The 22227-nt window shown below is 17.1% G+C and overlaps 8 protein-coding genes across 8 annotated transcripts, besides 29 other annotated features; 4 read left to right on the forward strand and 4 right to left on the reverse strand. All coding sequences in view use genetic code 6, as the record gives it.

Moving 5' to 3' along the window:
* Positions 1–203: 203 nt before the first annotated feature.
* On the forward strand, positions 204–1507 carry IMG5_100270 (ubiquitin- hect domain protein, putative; the record flags this gene model as incomplete). The annotated part of the gene is made up of 3 exons (XM_004035316.1): positions 204–242; positions 819–863; positions 917–1507. The coding sequence occupies 3 exons, from the start codon at positions 204–206 to the stop codon at positions 1505–1507; spliced, it is 675 nt and encodes a 224-aa protein (XP_004035364.1).
* Positions 291–345: a microsatellite.
* Positions 1508–1724: 217 nt separating the features above from the next.
* On the forward strand, positions 1725–2819 carry IMG5_100280 (ubiquitin- hect domain protein, putative; the record flags this gene model as incomplete). Its single annotated transcript, XM_004035317.1, has 3 exons — positions 1725–2300; positions 2454–2582; positions 2635–2819. Exons 1-3 carry the CDS (start codon positions 2162–2164, stop codon positions 2817–2819), a joined length of 453 nt encoding a protein of 150 aa, XP_004035365.1. The 5' UTR covers positions 1725–2161.
* Positions 2302–2419: a microsatellite.
* Positions 2315–2356: a microsatellite.
* Positions 2341–2404: a microsatellite.
* A 315-nt stretch (positions 2820–3134) lies between the features above and the next one.
* Positions 3135–3194: a microsatellite.
* Positions 3158–3207: a microsatellite.
* Positions 3173–3213: a microsatellite.
* A 712-nt stretch (positions 3214–3925) lies between these two features.
* Positions 3926–3996: a microsatellite.
* Positions 3997–4314: 318 nt separating this feature from the next.
* IMG5_100290 (protein kinase domain protein) lies at positions 4315–5715 on the reverse strand (the record flags this gene model as incomplete). Its single annotated transcript, XM_004035318.1, has 6 exons — positions 4315–4631; positions 4669–5092; positions 5158–5229; positions 5296–5415; positions 5464–5531; positions 5592–5715. The coding sequence occupies 6 exons, from the start codon at positions 5713–5715 to the stop codon at positions 4315–4317; spliced, it is 1125 nt and encodes a 374-aa protein (XP_004035366.1).
* A 524-nt stretch (positions 5716–6239) lies between these two features.
* Positions 6240–6272: a microsatellite.
* A 96-nt stretch (positions 6273–6368) lies between these two features.
* On the forward strand, positions 6369–8762 carry IMG5_100300 (hypothetical protein; the record flags this gene model as incomplete). The annotated part of the gene is made up of 5 exons (XM_004035319.1): positions 6369–6698; positions 6790–6998; positions 7034–7065; positions 7516–7869; positions 8701–8762. The coding sequence occupies 5 exons, from the start codon at positions 6369–6371 to the stop codon at positions 8760–8762; spliced, it is 987 nt and encodes a 328-aa protein (XP_004035367.1).
* Positions 8064–8109: a microsatellite.
* Positions 8065–8107: a microsatellite.
* Positions 8763–9151: 389 nt separating the features above from the next.
* Positions 9152–9199: a microsatellite.
* Positions 9200–10451: 1252 nt separating this feature from the next.
* Positions 10452–10476: a microsatellite.
* Positions 10477–11005: 529 nt separating this feature from the next.
* Positions 11006–11041: a microsatellite.
* A 675-nt stretch (positions 11042–11716) lies between these two features.
* IMG5_100310 (uv excision repair protein, putative) lies at positions 11717–13094 on the reverse strand (the record flags this gene model as incomplete). The annotated part of the gene is made up of 4 exons (XM_004035320.1): positions 11717–11883; positions 11939–12725; positions 12773–12930; positions 13019–13094. Coding segments are annotated over 4 exons (1188 nt in total), but the record flags the coding sequence as incomplete, so codon positions are not given.
* Positions 11765–11833: a microsatellite.
* Positions 12393–12419: a microsatellite.
* Positions 12725–12771: a microsatellite.
* A 788-nt stretch (positions 13095–13882) lies between the features above and the next one.
* IMG5_100320 (methionine aminopeptidase 1, putative) lies at positions 13883–15251 on the reverse strand. Its single transcript, XM_004035321.1, has 4 exons — positions 14991–15251; positions 14458–14943; positions 14122–14415; positions 13883–14083 (listed from the first exon to the last, which is right to left on the reverse strand). The coding sequence occupies exons 1-4, from the start codon at positions 15240–15242 to the stop codon at positions 13952–13954; spliced, it is 1164 nt and encodes a 387-aa protein (XP_004035369.1). The 5' UTR covers positions 15243–15251; the 3' UTR covers positions 13883–13951.
* Positions 15247–15322: a microsatellite.
* Positions 15309–15376: a microsatellite.
* Positions 15377–15637: 261 nt separating this feature from the next.
* Positions 15638–15677: a microsatellite.
* A 68-nt stretch (positions 15678–15745) lies between these two features.
* IMG5_100330 (kinesin motor domain protein) lies at positions 15746–17693 on the reverse strand (the record flags this gene model as incomplete). Its single annotated transcript, XM_004035322.1, has 4 exons — positions 15746–16804; positions 16860–17228; positions 17275–17406; positions 17508–17693. The coding sequence occupies 4 exons, from the start codon at positions 17691–17693 to the stop codon at positions 15746–15748; spliced, it is 1746 nt and encodes a 581-aa protein (XP_004035370.1).
* Positions 16077–16140: a microsatellite.
* Positions 16080–16149: a microsatellite.
* Positions 16530–16565: a microsatellite.
* Positions 17694–18138: 445 nt separating the features above from the next.
* Positions 18139–18195: a microsatellite.
* Positions 18196–18369: 174 nt separating this feature from the next.
* On the forward strand, positions 18370–20503 carry IMG5_100340 (hypothetical protein; the record flags this gene model as incomplete). The annotated part of the gene is made up of 6 exons (XM_004035323.1): positions 18370–18685; positions 18882–19013; positions 19060–19596; positions 19951–20243; positions 20307–20365; positions 20416–20503. Coding segments are annotated over 6 exons (1425 nt in total), but the record flags the coding sequence as incomplete, so codon positions are not given.
* Positions 18776–18802: a microsatellite.
* Positions 19490–19576: a microsatellite.
* Positions 19490–19580: a microsatellite.
* A 169-nt stretch (positions 20504–20672) lies between the features above and the next one.
* Positions 20673–20786: a microsatellite.
* A 310-nt stretch (positions 20787–21096) lies between these two features.
* Positions 21097–21154: a microsatellite.
* Positions 21155–22227: the final 1073 nt, after the last annotated feature.

Consider the following 22227-nt stretch of genomic DNA (forward strand, 5'->3'; position numbering starts at 1 on the left):
AAAAATGGATTTTAAATGAATAATTATTATATAATGAAAATTTAGTTTATTAAAGAGGAGAAAGCTCTCATAAATATTTAAATAAAGAATTTATTAATTTTAATTAGGAATATTTAAAAAAAGTTCATTTTATAGGATAAGTAGGTACTCTTAAAAGTTTTATAGACAAATTTTATCCTGCCGTTATTAGACCTGCCAAAGAAATGGTTTATGATGATTTTAATGAATTTATTATTTCTGAAGTTAATTTTTATTTTGATAATAATAAAAGATTATATGTAATAAAATAAATATATATATATATATATATATGTATATAAATATATATATATAACTATATTATATCCATATTTTCTATTTATACATATTTATATTTTATTTTATTTTAATTTTTTTAAAAAAAGCATTCCAGGATTTATTCAATATTTTAAGAAAAATGTAAAAATTTCAATATATTCCTAGATTTTTCGAAAATTAATTTAAGAATTTTAGTTAAAAAACTTAATTTAGAACTTAAAAAAATGCAAGCTTCAATATTTTTGAAAAAAGCATTTTATAGAAATTAATGTATTAATAAAAATAAATATTTTTAATTATATAAAATATATATGTAAATAGATAATTTAGAAGATTTAAGTAATAATGAATAGGTATAAGAAAACTTCAATACTTTTTTTTTGAATTTCTCGAACTTTTTAGAAATATAAATGATGAACTTTAATAAAACAATAAAAGACATTTAATAATTATATGAAATTTCTTTAAATGAAGAAACGAAATCTTTACACTAACAATATATCTTAATTTAATAAGAATAGGGAGAAGAAGAAGCATTTAATTGGTTTGAAGAATAAAAGCAAAAAGTAAAATAAAAAATAAAAAAAACAAGTAAAAATTAAATAAAAATGAAAAATAGATACACTAAAAATTAATCTAAAATGTCCGTTAAGTTTTAATATAGGAAGATTAAAGTGTTATTTCTTTTATGTATGACTTAATAAAATTAATCATAAATACATTATAGTTTACTTTTTCTCCTAATATGACTAATTATAGTCTTTTTAAATACAGTATGAAATCCATTTTGCGTTTATATAAATTCTTACATGAAGAAGACTACAACCAAAAACTTAATATACCCGAAACTGAAAATAATGAAGAAGAAAATTATCAAAATAATCAATTAAAAACTTAGTTTTCACACGAATAAATAGAATTGGAAAATAATAATATTACAGTTCATAAATTAACTTATAATTTATTAAATATAAAAGGATAAAAACTAAAAATTGAATTAAATACTATTTTTGATATTCTTATTTAAAATACTAGAAGTCTTATTTAAATTTTCTTAGATTAAAATGAATCTAATTCTAAAAAAAGCTGGTTGGATTTATTAAATATTCTATAATTAAATATTAATTAATCGTATTAAGTATATGCTTAAAATAAATTTAATTAAATAATGTAAAAAACAAACAAAAAATAAAATTAATTTTAAATTTGAAAAAAAATAAAAAAAAAATAGAAAACATATAAAAAGATAAACAAAAGAAGATTAATAAAATTAATATAATGATTTAGTATTGAAATTCAATACAAATAATTAAGAGTTATGGTTAATATTTTTACAAGAAATAATAGAAATAAATCCAAAATAAATCTCGATTTAAAAACTAATTATTTTCTAAGAAAACAAACTCCAAAATACATAACTTTTTATTTAAAAAATTCTCAAAGAAATAACAGATCCATAAAAAGGATTATTTAAAAAAAGTTCTAATGGAATTTCGATTTATATTAATCCTGAATCAAATTAAAAATTAGGTTATTAGACTCTTTTTTATTATATAGGAGCCTTATTCGCAAAACTTCTAGTTGATAAGGTTCCATCTTCAATTTCTCTTTCAAAAATTTTAATCAAACAAATCCTTGAAAAGCCACTAGATTTATCTGACTATGAAGATGTACATCCGGAAGAGGCAAATTATTTATTCTGGATTTTAAATAATCCTATAGACGATTTAGGCATTACTTTTTCTGTAGATAAAATAGAAAAAAACGGAAAATCATTACTCATGATTTAATTGAGAATGGAAAAGAAGTTAGAGTTAATGAAGATTATAAAAAAGATTTTGTTTAATTATATACTAAGTATAAAATGGTTGAAGAAACAATAATATAAACACAATGCTTTGTATAAGGATTTTATGATGTTATTCCTTTATAATATATTAAATCTGAAAACCTGAATGAAGAAGAATTCGGATTGATATTAAATGGAAATTAAATTTTAGAAGGTATAAATATATAAAAAAAATATGTATATACATATAAAAAATATTATATATATATATATATATTTTTATATATATATATATATATATATTTAAATATATATATAAAAAATAATATATATTTTAATTATTATTTTTTTTATTTATAATAATTAGTTTAATAAATTTAAAATATTGTGAGTTATTATAAATATAATGAAGATAATTCTATTATTAGATGGCTTTTTGAAATATTAGAAGAATTTGAATAAGATAAAAGAAAACTATTTTTATATTTTGTTACTGGTAATTTCATAAATAAAAAAAATTATATAATATTATATATATATAAATATAGGTGCATTTTCAATATGTCAAAATACTAAAATTTATATTTGTTAAGATGATAATACAAATAATTTACCTGTTTCTCATATATGCTCATTTTCATTAGATTTACCTTAATATGATAATAAAGAAATACTAAGAGAAAAACTAAACTAGTCACTCGAATAATAAAAAGCTATTCTCAGTATTTCTTGAAATGAAAGTATATATATTTTATTAGGGTATTTATAAAATTAATCTATTTGAAAAAATTATTTTTTATAATATAAAATAAATAAAAAAAATATTAATAATTATATATTTTTTTATTAACAAAAATTATTATAAAAAGCAAATCATTATATATTAAGTAAAATTATTGAAAAAAATATTAATATTTATTTTAAAATATTATTTTTTTATATTTTTTTAATTTAATACAAATTCAATATTATTAATTAAATTAATTATTATCAATTAAATTTATATCTTGCTTAACTTTTCTTAATTTATATCTAGAAAATCTTTTTCTATTATTATTATTTTAATTAATTATATTTATATTTTTTTTTTTAATATTTATTTTATTTTTAATATTATATATAATTTTGTTATTTTTTTACATAATATTAGATTTTTAATCATAATTTTCTTTATTTTTATTATAATTAATATTTAATTATTATTATTCTATTTTGTTTTTATTAATTTAATTATTTTAGAACTAATTAAAAAAATTTTATATATATATTTTATTATTTGTTTATATATATTACTTTTAATAAATCTATTTAAAATTTTTTTCCAATATTTTTTCTCTGGTTTTAAGATATATTGATTTCACTATTATTTGTAGATTTAGTATTTTATTTTTATTATATTTCGTTGACATGTACTGAATGTGAATTAATTCTAAATTTTTTATTGTCTTTTAATTAAAATATATGTTTTTTTTTAAATAGAAATAAAAATTTGCATGTTTATTTTACTTACTTTCAATCGATATATTATTTTTATTTTAAACCAAAAAAGAAAAGTATAATTAATAATTATTAACTTAATTTATTAATGGACAAATAATTTTATTAATTCGAATTTTATTTTTTTTGGTAATCAATTAATCTTTATTTAAAATATTTACACTTTTTTTAATAATATATATAAATAAAATAATTATTAATCAAAAAAATAGATTACTATAAATTATTTTATTAATTTTAATTATTAAATAATTAATAATCATCAATGGAATTATTATTTCTATCATACATTTAGATTTCTAGTATAAAAATTAATTTTAAATCATAAAAAATATAAATAAAATATAAATATATATATATATATATATATATATATATATATATATATATATATATATATATTATAAATATATTAATAATTACTATTTATATGTTATTCTAAAGAAAAGTTTAATTTTTTTTAGTTATTATGTAAATATTTATTTTCTTTTAATATAATAATATTTTTTATAAATTAAAAATATTTTATATTAAAATTATAACTTTAATTATTTTCTTTATGTTATTGATAATTTTTTTTTTTAATTGAATTATGTTTTTTGATATCAGCATTATTTTTAATATTTATCATTTCTTTATCAAAATTTAAAATTTTATTTTACTCATTGTCGTGATAATCCTTTTATTCATAAACTTTTGTAAAATAAATAAAATATAACTAAAAAATAATATCAACTAGATTTCTAAATAGGAATCCTACATTTTTGTAATGGAATTTTTTTATTAAAATTACTAAGGCATTTATTTCCTTCTCTTTAAAATTTTTAAAATTATAAATAATAAGTAGAAGTGACATTATTATGCTTATTTTTTTTAATCATATCCTATGCGTTTTCTGAATTAATCCCATATTATTCTATCGATTTCAAAATACTATTATCTACTGGAATTTCATCTATCCCAATAATAAATCCCTGAAAAATAGGCACTTTTTCTTCACAAAACTAATGTTATCTTATTTATTATATAGTGATTCTTTATTCTGGATCTTAAAAAAAAAACTTAAAAATAAAATAAAAATATACCTTTAGTTAAAATATGATTTAATATGCTTTTAGCATTAGAAGATAAAAAAGACGGTAATTACAATTCCGAATACATAATTTTTTTATATAATTAACAAGTATTAGAATCTTCAAAAGGTAAATATCCACACAACATTGTAAATAAAATAATTCCACAACTCCAAATATCTGTTTATAGCCCATCATAAGCTTATCCAGCTACCATTTCAGGCGCTGCATAACATGGAGATCCACAAGCTGTTTTCAACTTTTCGTTTTCTTTATATAAATTACTTAAGCCAAAATCTATTATCTTTATATTATAATTTTGGTCCAATAGGAGATTTTCAGGTTTCAAATCTCTATGTACTACTCCTATTTTAGCTATATATTCTATTCCGTTTATTATTTATTGGAGTAATTTGCTGGCTTTTTTTCTTGTAATCTTTTTTTTTTATTAAATTTCTTTTTGTTTAATAAATAAATAAATAAATACTTTATGTTTTTAACTATAAAATCAAATAATTCACCATTTGGAGCATATTCCATAAATAAAAACATTTGTTTTTATGATTCTATTATCTTTTTATTTTTTAAAAAAATATTATTAATTATATGTTTTTCATATTTTTAAAATAATCAATAGACTTCATAAAGTTAAATTATATTTGGATGTCTGATTTTTCTTAAAATTTATATTTCTCTCTGTAAACGTTTTTTATCTGTATTATCAATTATTTTATTTTTATCTAATATTTTAACTGCTACCTTATTATTAATTTATTATTCTCAAAACTTATATATATTTAAAATAACTTTTTCATTAGTAATTTTATGTATTCCTAATTTAACTTTACCAAAAGTTCCTTTTCCAATTGTTTTCCCTTTTATTTTTTTAATAATTATTAATTTTTTATTTCTTATTAAAGAAAAATTTAAATTACCAATAATAAAATTTCCTACTTATTATTGATTTTTGTTTTATTATCCACTATTCAATGTTTCGGAATTCATGCTAATTTAAGGAGGAACACTATATTGTTTTCTTTATTGAATTTATTATTACATATATTTTTAACTAATAAAAAATTTAAATTATTTTTTTAAATTACAATTTTACAAATTTGTAAAGAATTATATAACAAACAAACAATTTAATTTTTTAAAAAAATTTAAATAAATTATTATTATGTTGCATGTAGTTTTATTAAAAATTTTTAATAACTTATCATTTATTAATTTTTAAAATTAAACGTATTTATTATTAATTATTAAATTTTTAATATTTAAATGTTTTTTATTTTAATTTAAATTTATAATTAAAATGAATTTTTAAAAAGTTATTATTTCTATAGATTTTATTATCTCTTAAGTTAATAATAAATAAAAGTTCTTTATTTTTTTTTAATAATCATTCTTTTTAGCAAAATCAATTAATTACATTTCACTTAATTTTCAATATATGAAATTAGTATTTAATAATTATTTTATAAGTAAATTAATTATTATAAAATATTTACAATAATTTATTATTTTATTTATAAGCTTTAAATTATATAAATAAAAAAATTAAGTAAATTTTATAAATTTGTTTATTTTTTAATTATTTATTTAATTTTTTTTAAAAAAAAACATTAAAAACAGTTAAAAACTAATAATAATAAAAAAATAAATATAAGATTAATAATAATTTGAAAATAATAAAAATTAGACCATTTAAAATGAAATAAAAAATAAATATAGATGAAATATCTGATAAAGTTTATAATTACAGAAATGAACATAACATCAATTTATACGAATAATTAAACAAAGATTTTATTTTTTAAATGCTAGATAGAGAAAAAATTGAAGAACTTGAAAATCAATTTTCTTCAAAAAGCATTGACATAATAGATTTTGTTAAATTCTTTTCTACAAAACAAAAATATAAAGAAGATGAAATACTATATATAATAATGGCTTCTATTGATTTATTTAAAAGTATTACAGAAAAACTTTAATTTACCTAAAAGATAAATTTATAAGATATAACTTCATATATTTGTGATGTAGAAAAATAATAAAAAAAAATAATGTATATAAAAAACTTAAATTTTTTTTTTTTGTCAAAAAAAATAAAATAAAAAAAAAATTACATAGCAATAATAAGATAAAAACTATTCTTAATATAAAATATAAACTTTTAATTTTCCCGAGCAACAAAAATACAATATAAATCCAACAAAAATACGTTATGTAGATATAAATATGCCTCAAATATACGGAAAATGTGAAGAAGCTTTACACCGATTAGTAAAATAATAAATACAAACAGATTCCGTTCCACATAAAAATCATTACATATAAAAGTAAAAAATATTAATAATTTATTTTATTAATAAAGAATTAGTGGAATTTATGCCGAAGAAATAAACAGTATAATAACTCTAGATAGTTTATCTGATTAAATAAGTATATATGATATAAATTGTAAATTTAAATAAAACGTAAAACCATAAAGTATAGGTGAAACAAAAGAAAGTTCTTAAAAAAGTATCTAAACTTAAAACCGAAACATCATCTTTAATTTTGCTTGGAGTAATAAACAATAAAGATTAGGAGCAACATTAAAGGACTTTAAATTATGTTTTTGGGACTATAACGATAATTTTAAATATGAAAAATAAGTATAAATCCAGAACCATTCAAATTATTACCAAAAAAATATTTGGTTTATAGAATTTTTAAATTATTGGGTGACTACAGATGATTCGAATTAATTATTTGTATGGGATTTGGATAGAGACACCATTTTGAAAAAAATTAGTAGTCCTTTGATATAAAATAATATTATTTAATTAGTTGAAATTTAATAAATTAAATTAGTCGCAGTGGCTTCTGCAGATAAACTTTTAACTCTTTGGGATTTCTCGTCTTAAAAAATCATTTAAAAATTAGAATTTTAAAAATCTGGTATACATTCTTTCCTATATTTCTAATCTTTTCAAACTCTAGTCTGTTCTGCATATTCAAATGTAATCAGTATATTTTCTTTAGAACCAAAAGATGTCGATATTATTTAAAAAGGAGAACTTGTAGGTCATATAAGTATGGTCACTTCTATTGATTGTGTAGAAAAAACTCCAATGATTATTAGTGGAGACGATTAAGGAAATATTAAAATTTGGGATATTAGGACCCTAAAGTGCATTTAGAGTATAGAATGTGGATAAAGGACTAGTATTACTAAACTTATTAATATTTTTTAAAAAGGAAAATTATGTTTTATTGGTACGAGGATTAATGTTATTGATTTTACAGAAAAAAATCTAATTGTTAAAAAAAATACGAAAAAAAGTGACCTTTATCCTATTAAAATTGATATTTTATAAAATGAAATTATTATTGCTACAAGAAAAGATATACGGTATACATTTATCTATTTAATTATATATTTTATTTATTATTATTATTATTTTAAAAATTAATATATTAGATTTATAAATTTAGAAACAGGGAAAACAAATTAAATATTTGTAGGCTTAATTGAAAAAGACGAAAACATATCAGTTTTTAAATAATTTGAAAAAGGAAATAAATTTATTATAGGTTTTTTTATTTATATTTTAATAAAAATTTACATATATACATTATTTTTGTTTCTTAAAAAAATAAAATAGCTAATAATAATGGTGATATAAATATACATAGCATGCATAATGGTGAATTATTATACAAATTAAATTCTCATCATAATGAAATAACTAGCTTAAAAATAGATTATTAAAATTAAATGATAGTTTCAAGTTCTTGGGATTCAACATTAAAAATATAAAAACTAACAAATAAAAATTTTGAAGTATAAAAATAATTAGAAAACTGTTTTTTTAATAAAGAAATATCTTTAATAGAATTATCAGTATATCATAATATAATATTAATGGCATCTAATTAAGAAAAAATTTATGTTTATGATTATGAATATATGAAATATATTGGATGCATAGAATTAGATAATAATGTATTTTTATTTTTTAAATTAAAATAATATATTTTTTATCTTAAAAATAGATAGAACCAACATGTATTTTAGTAACAAATTATTTCCCTTTGTTATTTATTTCCGCGAATGATGGATATATATATATAATTAATTTTATTAAAAAAGAATTTAAATTTAATATAAATTTAATTGGAATATTAAGCATAGATCAATTATTAACTAAAAAAGAATTAATATATAGCTAATAAATAGACAAAGTAAGAAATGATGAATAAAATGAAGCATCACCTATGAAAATGAAAAGTTTAATAAATAATTATGAACTAGTTAATAAATCTCCAATAAATAAGAAATATTTAAATTTAAACTAAAGCATAAGAACATAAGGCAGTATATTTTAAAAATAAAAAGCAATATAGTTAAGTATTATTGAAAATAATACTAATTCAAAAAGAAATACCATACTATCTAATGAAAATAGTTTAAGACATATATAAATAAACTCAAACTTACAAAAGCATTAATAACTAAATGAAAATTAATAAAAAAATGATAATTTATAAAAAATAAATAATCAAAGATATTCATTTAAACAAAAATAAAGTATAAAATTTACTAATATATAAGAAGACAGAAAAATTAATTAAAATAAATAATAAAAAAACTAAAACTAATTTTTCGCTACAAAAATGACTTTTGATTTAGAAATATAATAAGACAATAAGATTACTCATTAATAAAAGTTTATTTCTTGTCTAAATTTATTTCTTGGATTAAACAATAAACATATTATTGCTCTAAATATTTTACCTATAATAAATTCATATAATAATATTTAATACTTAGAGCATTCAAATAAAAGACTTAATTATAATTCTAATAGAGTTTATTATGAAAATTTTATAAAAGTAATTTATTTATTTTTTTTAAAAAAAAAAATCATAAAAAAAAGAACATAAATTAAAGTAGTATTGAAAATATTAAAATAAATAGTGATATTCCTTTAAGTTCAAATTTTAAAAAATAATCTAATGATGAAAAGAATTCTAATTTAATAATTTATGAAATCGAAAAAACACATAAAGATCTTTTAATCTAACTTAAGATTATAAATTTAAAGGAAAAGCATCTAATAACTTCTTCTATTGATAGTTATATAAAATTCTGGGATTCTAAAACAGGAATATTAAAAGCAAGTTTAAATATAAACCATCCTCTTCCTATAATATGGGAAATAAAAACTGACGAAAGATAAGCTTGCAAAAAAAAATTAATTTATGCATTAAAAGTATTAGATGTTATATATTAAAAATATGATTCTTAATTAAATTTCAGTGAAAAATAATAATTAAAAATAAACAATTTTATAGAAAAAATATAAAAAGAGTAAAATAAAGATTCCCTTACCAAAAATAAAAATAAAGATAAAATACTATTAATGAAAGATGAATATTAATCAAGAGATTTAAATTATTAAAAATTAAAAGAAGCATACAAAAGTGAATTAATAGGACTTAGTTTAAAAAGTATGGAAGCAAATAAAAGAATATCCTTAGCTGCAAATAGTTGGAAGAAAAATTAACAAAATGATGAATTTGATAAAGAATGTAAATTAAAATTCTACAAAATGAAAAACTTTGATGGAGAAGAATTAGTTAATTTTTTTGATAGTAATTATAAGAAAAAATTATTATAATAAGATTAAAAAACAATGTCTTTTAAAGACTATACATATTAAACTCAAGACTTAAGTAAAAAATTAGATTTAGTTATTTATTAAAAAAAGTAATTATTATAAATTATATTTATTTTATTCAAAAAAAAAAAAAATAAAAAAAAAAATAGATTTTTAAACATAAATAATAATAAATCAAATTCATTAAATAATAGAAAAAAATCAATTAAAATAATAGAAAGTTAGCCATTTCTTTTAGATATTATTAATAAAAATACTTATAATAATAATTTATTTAAATTAACATAAGCTTCTAGCGATATAAAAAGCCAGCAATATTACAAAAAATCAATTGACTTTTATAATTATGCCTAAAAGAAAGATTATTTACCTTCAAAAATTAAAGAAACCTAATTATAATCTTAATCATAAAATTTGTAATATAAAGAAGATGATATTTTAATTTAGAAAAAAGCGGACTTAAATAAAACTAATAGCTCGAATTATAATTAAAATCAATTAAATATGATTTTGTAAAAAATCAATCAAAAAGTCAAAAAAGCTCAATGTAATTTCATTGATGAAAATTCGAAAATTTTTAAGAATATACTTTCTAAAAAAAATACTGAATAAGATGAAATTTCAATTGAATATAAAAATAGTTTTCAAAATAATTTAAGTAATAATTAGATATATTTTTAATAAAAATATTAATAATAATAGTAATAATAATAATCTAAAAATACACTAAATGCTCTAAAAAAAATCATCTAAGTTTCTAAATAACAATTTAATTTTACTTTACTTAATACTGATTAGAGTATGAGACTTTTTAGTGATAATTCTTAGAATCAAATATTTAATTAGAAATAATTTAGTAATATTAATAAAACTGATACTTCTAATAGTTAGTTTCAGTAATCTCCTAAAAATTAAATAATAAAGAATTAAAAAAAAAAGTTTACATAGATATAAACTAAAATAAGATTACTGAATAAAAATAAAACTTAAGCCAAAAATTAAAAAAATATGATTAATTATATAAATAATAATAAATAATTTATATTTAAAAAAATATTAAAAATATAAATATAGTATATATATTTTTTTTAATAATAAAGATTATAATTATTTATATCTAATATAATTTTAAAATAATTAATTTTTATTTTATTTTTATAAACTTTTTTTTAAAAAAAAAAATTAATTAAAAATAAAATAAAATTGCTTAATAAAAAAAAAAAAAAAAAAAAAATTATTCCATAAATATTATTTTTTTTCTAAAAAAAATAAAAATATTTAATATTGTGTATTATCATTTAATATAATAACTTTTCAGATTTATATTTTGTTATATATATTTATTTTTAAGATATCCTTGATATATAATTCCAAATATTTAATATGTATCAATTAAAAATATTATCATCATCTTCATCATCTTTTTTATTTTAGTTATTTTAATTTTAATTATTAGAATTTTAATTTTAATTTGTACTCTAATTTTAATTTTAATTTTAATTTTATAATGATTATTATTAAGCCGATTCATATTCTTCTTTTTCAATATGACTAGCTAAAAATATAAATAAATAAAAATTAAAAAACAAAACGATATTTTTAATAAATACATAATAAAGTTCCACTATCTTTTGCATCAAATAAATAATTTATTGCCAATTCTTTGTTTTTGTCACATGAAATATATGCTTCCAAAGCATCATTTTTATCAAAACCTAAAGAAACAATTTCATCAATATCTGCTTTTTCTTCTGGTGTAACTTAAATTGCATTCCTTGATACTTCTACAAAAAAAAAAAAAATTAAAATAACATTATCAAAAAAAATACATTATTCTCCTCCTGTTGCTTACATTAGTAATTATAAGAAAGCTTAAGGATTTTATTACAAAAGTGTAGCTAATTAAGGATTAGATTAAGCTAATTATAACATAATAGGTTATAAAAGTGCTGGATTTTATCTTATAGCCATTGCAATTTGTTAAAATTAAGGATTTTGTGCCAATTATTAAAGTTCTTCTAAACCTCCTAAATTACCTACCCCTTCTTCTCCTAAAACTCCTCCTTATTAAGGTTATTAAGGTTATTAAGGGGGTTATTCAAAAGCAGGTCTAGAGGGAATATGCCCACTTAAAAGATACTCTACAGCTCTTTCAGGATTATTATAGGCAGCTTTCAAAGCTTAAATAACTTTAGATCTTTCAAATCCCATAGATTCAATATCAGCTATTTTTGCCTCTAATTCAGCTCCCATAACCATATCCGAAGCCTATGTAGGAGGCTACGTTTAAGGTTATTGTTATTAAGGAGGCTTTTAAGGAGGTACTTCTGGTTTTTATTAAGCTTATTGTGGTTATTATTAATTTTATTCTTGTTGAGGTTATTATCCTTCAGGTTTCTTTTTTTTTTTTAGTCTTTTTGCTTTTTTGTTTTTTTTTTTTTTACTTTAACAAATATCATTAATATGATAAAATCGTTGTCGTTTATTCCGAGTTCGCCACATGTTTTAGATTCTTCTAATAATTATTTTCCTTTATGGACTAATTTTAAAGTGTCTCTTTCTTTTTGCTTTTATTAAGCTATCATATCTTTAATTATCCTACCTTTATTTATTTTTAATTAAATTTTGGTTTTTTATTTTTATTATTTTATATATATTTAATTTATATTATTAGCATGTTTTTTTGTTACTGTTGTTTGATTTTCGAATTACAAATCGAAAAATTCGTTCCCTTTTAAAGTTTTTATACTAACTTTCATTTTAAAAGTTTTATAATATTTAATTTATAATTAATTTGCTTTAATTGTTTTAATTTTGAAATCTATTATTTGTTTATTTTTTTATTTAATTAAATTAAATATATAAGTTAAAATAATAAATCAGATCAGAAAATAAAAAGATATTTTTAATTTTATTATTTAAAATAATAATTTTTTTTTTTTCTATTTTTAGTTAATTCACAATAATTTAATAAAATTATCAAATTTATGATTTTGCTTTTATTATTTTCTTTTGATTTTTTATATTATAATATATTTCAAAAAAAAATTAGTTATTTTATATATATTGTTTTGTATTATTAATATTAAGATGTAAAAAATAATATCAAAACTTTGTTATAAATATTTTAAACTTCAATAAAAAAAAATTAATTATTTTTATTCTTAATTTTTTTAAATTAATTAATTGTTTAAAATTTAAATTTATGTAAATAAATTTAAAAATTAAAACTCTAATTAAATTTATAAATAAAATAAATATAGACTTTTAATAAACAATTCCTATCTTTTACCTATCAAAGCCATATATAAATATAATATTTAATAATTTATTTATATTCTTAAAAAAAATAACCAAAATATATATAGGTAAGCATCAAAATATTTGCAAAACTGATATTTTATTTAAAATAAATTATAAATTGTGGATAGTATTAATTTTCACACTGATTTTTTATAATATGAAGTTAATATTATTCAATTAAAAAATATTATTTGATTTTGGTTTTGCAAATATTAAGAATCAACCTACACATTTTTTGAAAGTTTATTTTTAATTTAAATAAATGAAATCTAAATATTTTAACACTTTTAAAATATAGTAGAAAAAACATAATAAAAAAATCACATAATACTTCCCGTAATAAAATCAAGAGGTGGAGATTCCGGCAGTCTTTTAGTTAAAATATCACATCCTCCTTCTGTAATAACCAAAGTATGTTCAAACTAGCTACTTCTTTATCCATCTGCAGTTACCTATAGATATATAAATAATAATAAGAAAAAAAATATACAGCAGTCCAATCATCTGGCCATAAAATATCTTTATAAGTTCCTTAATTAATCATAGGTTCAATAGTAAAAACATGCCCCACTTTCATAAAACCTGGTGCTTTATTTTTCGGATAATGAGGTACAGTAGGCATTATATGAAAAAGATTACCAATACCGTGTCCACAGTAAGACCTAGTAATTTCTAATCCTTTTTCATGAATATACTTTCCAATAACATTTCCTATATCCCTATACATAGTTCCCGGTTTACAAATTTTAATGGCTTCTTCTAAACATCTATAAGAATGTTCTACCTATATAAATTAAATAAATAAATATATTTATTTATTCTTTACTAAAAATGCTGAAGATTCACTAACTTTTCCTACATGATATGTTTCATTTAAATCTGAATGATAGCCATATTTATATACTGTAATATCTAAATTTACTATATCTCCTTCTTCTAAAGGTCTATCATCAGGAATTCCGTGACAAATAACCTCGTTGACACTCGTGCAAAGACTTTTGGGGAATTTATGATAATTTAAAGGAGATGGATATGCATCATTCTCTATTATAAATTTATGCACAGCCTTATCTATTTCATCTGTAGTTATTCCTGGGCGGACTAAGCTATGGCCCAAATCTAGTGCTTAACGAGCCAAATGAGAAACTTGTCGCAATTTATCAATATCTTCGGCACTTTTTACTTCTATAACTTTATCTCTAAATTTAGAATTTATTTCTTCTTTTGGAATACCTATCAATGCATAATCAGGTTTTTTTATATGATCTGGAACATATAGTCTAGGGGATACTTTACCAGGTCTTAATGGTCCCTTTTTTTAATTATATTTTTTATTTTTATTTTTTTGATGATTTATACACTATATGAAAATTAAGATTTTGCTTATTCAACTTCTTCTTATTTTTTATGATATAATTTATGAATAGGCCAAAAACTTTTGAAACAGTCTTAATCGCAAAAATAAGAGACTGGAAGTCCTAATTTTGTACATGTAGGACATGTCATTTTTGCTGCTTTTCCACAACTAATAGTAGAACATATTGATTATAATGTATTGTCTTTATTTTATTATTATTATATTGTTTTTTTTTCTTATTCTTAACTTTCCATTTTTTTATTTTTGTAATTTATAAATAATAATTATTTTAGTAATTTTTATATTATTATTATTTATTTAATTTTATATATTAAAAATTAAAAATTTAATATATTTATTTAAAATTTATTATATATTAAAATTAAAATCTTTTTTTTTATATTTAATTAAATTTAAATAATTATATTTTTTTTATTATTTAATTAAAGGATTTTTTAATATTATTATTTTTATTTAAAAATTATAATTGTAATTTAATTAAGAAATTATTAAATATTACTTTCTTTTATTTTTTAACGTTTATTATTAATTATTATTTGTATATTTGAAGTCTTTTTTAACCCTTCAATTTTTATATATCAATCATTTTTATTATTATTTTATAAAAAGTTTTAATTGTTATTGACTATATTTTATATTTATTTAATTCTATTTTAAAATTATTAATTTTTATATTCTTATTTTAAAATAAAAAAATATTAAATTAAATATTAATTAATATAAGAAAATACTTTTTTCATAAGCTTTTATTACAAATTTTATATAATAATGCTATATTTTTATATAAGCTAGAGTTCTTTATTATTATAACTATTATCAATATTATTATTTCTTATGTTTATTTATAAATATTAAAGATTTTTTTTATATATTTACCTTATAAAAAACATTTTTACTAATTATTAGTCTCTGATGTATCAGTATTACTATTTATATTTGTATTAAAACTATACTTTCTTGGTGTTTTTGAAATTTAATAATCATTTTCAATTTATTATTTTTATTAAATTTATATTTAATATTTTAAAAATTCAACTTCTTCTCTGAGTTATTTGATTTCATCATCTATATATAAAATATATATAAATAAATATATAAAATATATAAAAATATATTTTTAAAATATATATAAATATATTTGATTAGATATAGATATATTATTTGTTTTTTTTTAAATATAATATTTACTTTTAGGCGTTTAATTAAGAAAAGTATTAAAACTATTTTAAGCATTTTCATTTATTTATTTTTTCCCACTTTTTATTTTATCAACTGGTGATAAACTTGAAATTTTACCATTATCTTTAACAATTTTATAATATACATCTTCATTTTTCATTGCATCTACAGAAATTAGCATAGCCCTACTTGCAAAAAGCAGAGTTGAAAAAGTTTCCTCATAATGAAATTAGACGGATTTACACATGCTAGGAATTAGTTTTGGTATTTCCACATAGACTCTCACTTAAATTCTTGTTAATTTTGAATCTCTAAATGGGATATGTTAATTTTAACCAATAAAATTATTATTTTTTAAATTATTTTTATTTAAATTAGCTAATGCGGCTATACAATTTCCTAAAGAACATATTGATTTGTTTATTATTTTTGCTTCTTCTAATCTTATTCCTTAAGAAGTTGTTTTAGTTAATCTTTCACTTCCTGCTAAGTCTATTATTGTAAGAAGTCCTTTTTAATAATGTTTTTATTTTTTGTTTTAGTTCTTATTAAAACTAATCCATCTTTATTCTATAAAAATTTATAATAAATCATGACTTCTACTTGATGTTGAATTCTATAATTTTTAATATATTATTTAAATATTCAATTTATTTTAAATTTAAAAATACCATAATAGTTTTCCCTGTAATCCTACCTTTAACAGCTTCTCTTATTAAATTAAAAGCTTCTTCATATGTCTTTGCAGTTTATTAAATAAGCCCATTAACGAAAATTCCTGAATTAGGATCCTCTCTAATTTAAAGAGAATCTCTTTTTTTATTTTAATCAAGTAAATCGTAAATATTTTCCATATAAATTTCCATAAAAGATAAAGTGACCATGAATTATCTCTAATTCATTTTCGTGTTTATATTTTCAAAAACGCTTTTTAAACTCCTGAATACAATTCCACTTTATTAACAAAATATTTCACTGTTTTTATCACATTCTAATATTTTTCTCGTGCCAAAAATCGAATATGTTTTTCCTGATCCAGTCTATAAAATTAAGCAACAAAAAAAAAAATATATATATATTTTTAACTTGTCCATATGAAATTAAGGCACCATTATATCCTTCAAAAACTTCATTTATTAATTTTTCACCAACTTAATTATGCACAGTTTCTTAATTACATTAAGGGTCGAATATGTGATCAAATTAAAATAATCTGTTCTCCTGATTTTATTTGAATAATAATAATTTTTTCTTTGATTGCTTAAAATATATTTTATTAATAATAATTTTTTTGAATATTCCCTTTTTTTTATTCTAACTTTATCTGTTTATATACAATTTTGTAAATCTTCGACATCTGTAGAAACTTCATAATCTTCATCTATAAAAGGTCTAATTCTTACAAATACTTTTATTTTTAACAAAAAACTTATATTAAGGGTTTTTTTACCATTAAAACGAACTTTCTCTTACCTATTAGTATTATTATTATTTTTAAAATTCATTTTTATTTTTTTAATGATTAAAAAATGCTATTTAGATTATGTGTGCTTTATATTATTTAAATATTAAAATTTTTATTTTAAATTTTAATGTATATAAATATTAAATATTATAATTTGAACAATATTCTTTTTTAAAATTATAATATTTATATTGTATTACTATTTAAAATAGATTATAAAAAATATTCATAAATAACAAATAAAATTAAATGAAATTATATAAATAGAAAGAATTTAATTATATTTATTATTTCAGTTTATAGAGAACAGCATAATTTCAAAAATAATATTTTATAAATTTAAAATATTTTCTTAATTAAAAAAAATTATTTTAATAAAATATATATTAAAGCTTTTATATATATTAAAAAATTTAATAATAATTAATAAAAAAATATAATTAATTTTTTTTTATATTATTCTTTTATTATAAAATAAATTCCAAAAATTTTATTAAATTCATATTTTTTTAATTTTTTAATTTTATAATTTTAAATTTTTTTTTTTTTTTCTATTTTTTATAATCCATATTATCATTATATATGTTATTAATACATATATAATATGAGTATAAAAATATTACTTTTTAAATTAAATAAAAATTTTAAAACATATCAATAAAATTATAATTATTTTTTTTTAAAAAAAAAATACACAAGATATAAAAAATAAAAAAATGAGTAAAGAAAATTTAGATTTTTAAATCGAAGTTGAAGAAAACAATCAATAACAAGACCAATACAGATAAGAAGAATAATAAAATATGTATTAATAAAACGAAATGTAACATTAAGACTAAAGCCAACCTTAAAATGATAATTAATAATATAAATAAGATTAAAATATGAATGAATTAGAATCCTAAAAAGCAAACCAATAATATACATAGGAATAATAAAGGACTTTAAGTTAAGAAGAATAGTAAAACATTTATAACGAATTTAAAATTGCCATTAGAAATAATAATATTGAAAAGGTTTAGGATGTGATAAGTAATAGAAAATACAAAATTTTTATATACTTATATATATATATATACAATTTTTTTTTTCCCCCTTTTTAAAATTTCTCTTTAATAAATTTAAAAAAAAAAATAAAAAAAAAAATAATAATAAAGATATCTTATTATTTTGTTTTTTTTGCTTATTTCAATAAATAAAAACTTAACAAAACAAATAATAAAAATAGGAAAATATTAAAAAGACTACGATATAATAAATAAAATAGACTCATAAACTCGTTAAATATGCACTTATTTAGCCGCTTGCCTACCAACAGACGAATAATGCTTTAATATGTTAAAATTATTAGTAGAATCAGGTATTTATTAATCTAAATATATTAAAAATTTAGAATTTAAATAAAGGTGCAAATCCAACATTCAGAGATTAAATAAACTAATCCATAATATTTTACTTAGCCCGAGATGGGAAATTAAATTCCCTTAAATTTATAAATTAATTAGGTTGTGATGCTAATGAGATTGATATAAATGGCTAAACACCTTTATTTTTTGCTTCGAGAGACAATAGATTAGAAATAGTTAAAGAATTATTAGCTAAAGGTGCAAATACATATCATGTGGATAAAGTTTGCTAATAAACTGCTTTATTTTATGCAGCTAGAGAAGGTAATAACGAAATTTGTAATATTTTAATTGAACACGGGTGCAAAGTAAACCATTAAGATGCTTAGAAGAAAAACGCGATTTTCTTTGCCAAAAAATTCAATAAAAAGGAAACTGTGGATTTATTATAAGCCCATATAAATAAATTAAAAATTAAATAAGAAAAACCATAATAATAATTAATGTAATAATAATAATTATAATAATAATAACAATAATAGTAATAATAACAATAATAGTAATAATAACTATAATAATAAATAAATACTGCTACAAGTAGTAATACAGGACATAATTTGGCTGTTTTGAGTGAAAAGAAAATTTAAGAAAACAATTCTTAGAATAATTAAAATATTAATTTAGCAAGTAATAATAGTAATAGTAATATTCAAGATGATAAAAAAAAATCTGATAATAATTAAAAATCTCTTAAAAGAAAAGCTCCAAAAGATGCAGCTAAAATGTCTTATAAATTAGGTATTTTTTTTATTTATTTATAAATATATGTATATTTTAAAAATAAAATTAATTTATATTTTATTATTTTTATTAAAAAAATAAAATAATTAATATATATATTATAAAACTTTTTGATATTTATTTTCTTAAAAAAAAAAAAAAATATTATAGTTTATACTAATGAAAACGGATAATAAACAGAATTAACTAAATCTGAATATAACGAGTTTAAAATAAAATATCCAGAAATAACTAAAATCATTGAAAATGCAGATGAAATGATTAATGAGGATATACTAGGAAAAGAAAAAGATGCATGGGAAAAAATCGCTAAAAATATTCTTTAAATTATTTCAAAAGCAAAAGGATGTTATTTATTTTAATAACCTGTTGACGTTGTTAAATATTAAATACATGATTATTACGATATTGTTAAAAGACCAATGGATTTAGGAACTATTAAAGTAAATAAATTATACTTATTTTTTTGTTTTATTAATTTTTTGTTTTGTTTTTATTTTATTAAGAATAAATTAAATTGCAATGTATATGAAAGTTGTAAAGAATTTATAGAAGATGTAGAATTGTAAAAAAAATTTAAAAAAAACTTGAAGATTTATTTTTTATATTAATTAGAGTTTTTTATAACTGTATTTTATATAATGGATCAGATTCTGAAGTTGGAAAATTTGTTTAAATATTAAATAAGAATTTAGAAAAGTATGTATTGAAAAAGATATTTATTAATTCTTAACACCTAATCAAAGTATAGCAAAAATAAAAAAATTAATATATTTATTTATTTAATGATAAAAGTGAATAATTATTTAGCTGAAATAAATGCTGGATAAGATGCAGCTTAAAAAAATATATAATAGTAATAGTTATAAGTTTAATAATAATAATAATAATAATAACAATAATAATAACAATAATAATAATAACAATAATAATAATAATAATAATAATAATAATAGTAATAATAATATTAATAGATTTAATAATAACCTTAATATACATAATAATAAACCATTTAATAATTTAGTTAATAAAATTAACCATAAGTCATACAATAAGTATAATAATAACCAGTTTAAAGTTATTCTTATTAACCAAATTAATATGGAAATTATGATGCATATAAATAATAAGGAGGAAATCCTTACTAAAATTATTAAACTAATTAAAATTATTAAATGTATTAAGAAGAAATATTAATTATTAAAACGGACAAAATATTCTAGAATAATAAGATGAAAATCATGAAGGCATAAATCATTGAAAGAAAATAAAATATTATTATTATTATTAATAAAGATTTTATAAATAAAATTAATTTTGAAAAAAAAATTATTTTACAAAAAAACTTAATTTTTTTTTATTATTAATTTATGTATTTTTATTATTTTTATAAATATACAACTTTTTGTTATTATTATTTTTTTTTTTTTTCTTAATTTCTTTTAAATTTTTAAATTTTTTTTAATTTTGAAAGAAAATAATTTAAATCTTTAATAATTTTTTTTTTTTATTAATAAACTAAAAATAAAAAAATACACATTATTTTCAATAATCTATAAAAATAAAACTATAAATAGCTTCTGCTTTTAAAACAATTTAATTAATTAAAAAGAAATTAAAACTTCAATCACTTTATTCATTATCTTAGTAATAATCTTCATCATTATAATTTTCATACTCTCTATTTTAATGTGCCTTATAATATTTTCTAGTAAAACTATCTTCGAAATCTTCCTCACTTTCTTTTTCAAAATAATCATCATTTTCTTAACCAAAAAACTCATCTTCATTTTCTGAATTATAATCTTCTTCCGGATAATCATTTTATTCAGCACTTTCTTTATTCGAATCTTCACCTTTTTTTATTTTATTTTTAAAAAAAGTTTATTACAAAAAATAAATTAAAATATTAAAAAAAATACTTTAAATGTCTTTATTATCCTATTCATCGAAATCTGAATAAAAATAACCTTAAACCAATTCTCCTTAATTGTTTTAAATCATATATACTACTTCTTAATTAATCTTCATAATTTTTTAATTTTCTTAGAAATCTTCGTCATCGCTTAATTCTTCTTTTATTTAATAATAATCATATTATTCAACTTTTTAATCTTTTTCCTTATTTCTTTATTCCAAAATTACCTCATTATTATTAATTTCTATATTTAAAATATTCCCTTTCATTCTATTTTTGTTTAATTGTTTTTGTCTTGATTCGTTTCGGTTATTTTCCATTACTACTAAATTTCTTTAATTTATTTTTTATATTAATTCATCATTATTTTTGTCAATTAATTTTAGAACAAATCGTTTATTTTATTTCTCAATTTCTTAAGGAAATAATGAATTTTACACTTCTTTTTCTACTTTTTTTAATCTAATTCAAGGTTTTAGACCATTTTTTATAATTCGGAAATTTATTCA

Source organism: Ichthyophthirius multifiliis (genome assembly GCF_000220395.1).
Source record: "Ichthyophthirius multifiliis unplaced genomic scaffold scaff_1120509250845, whole genome shotgun sequence".
In the NCBI taxonomy this organism is placed as follows: Eukaryota; Ciliophora; class Oligohymenophorea; order Hymenostomatida; genus Ichthyophthirius; species Ichthyophthirius multifiliis.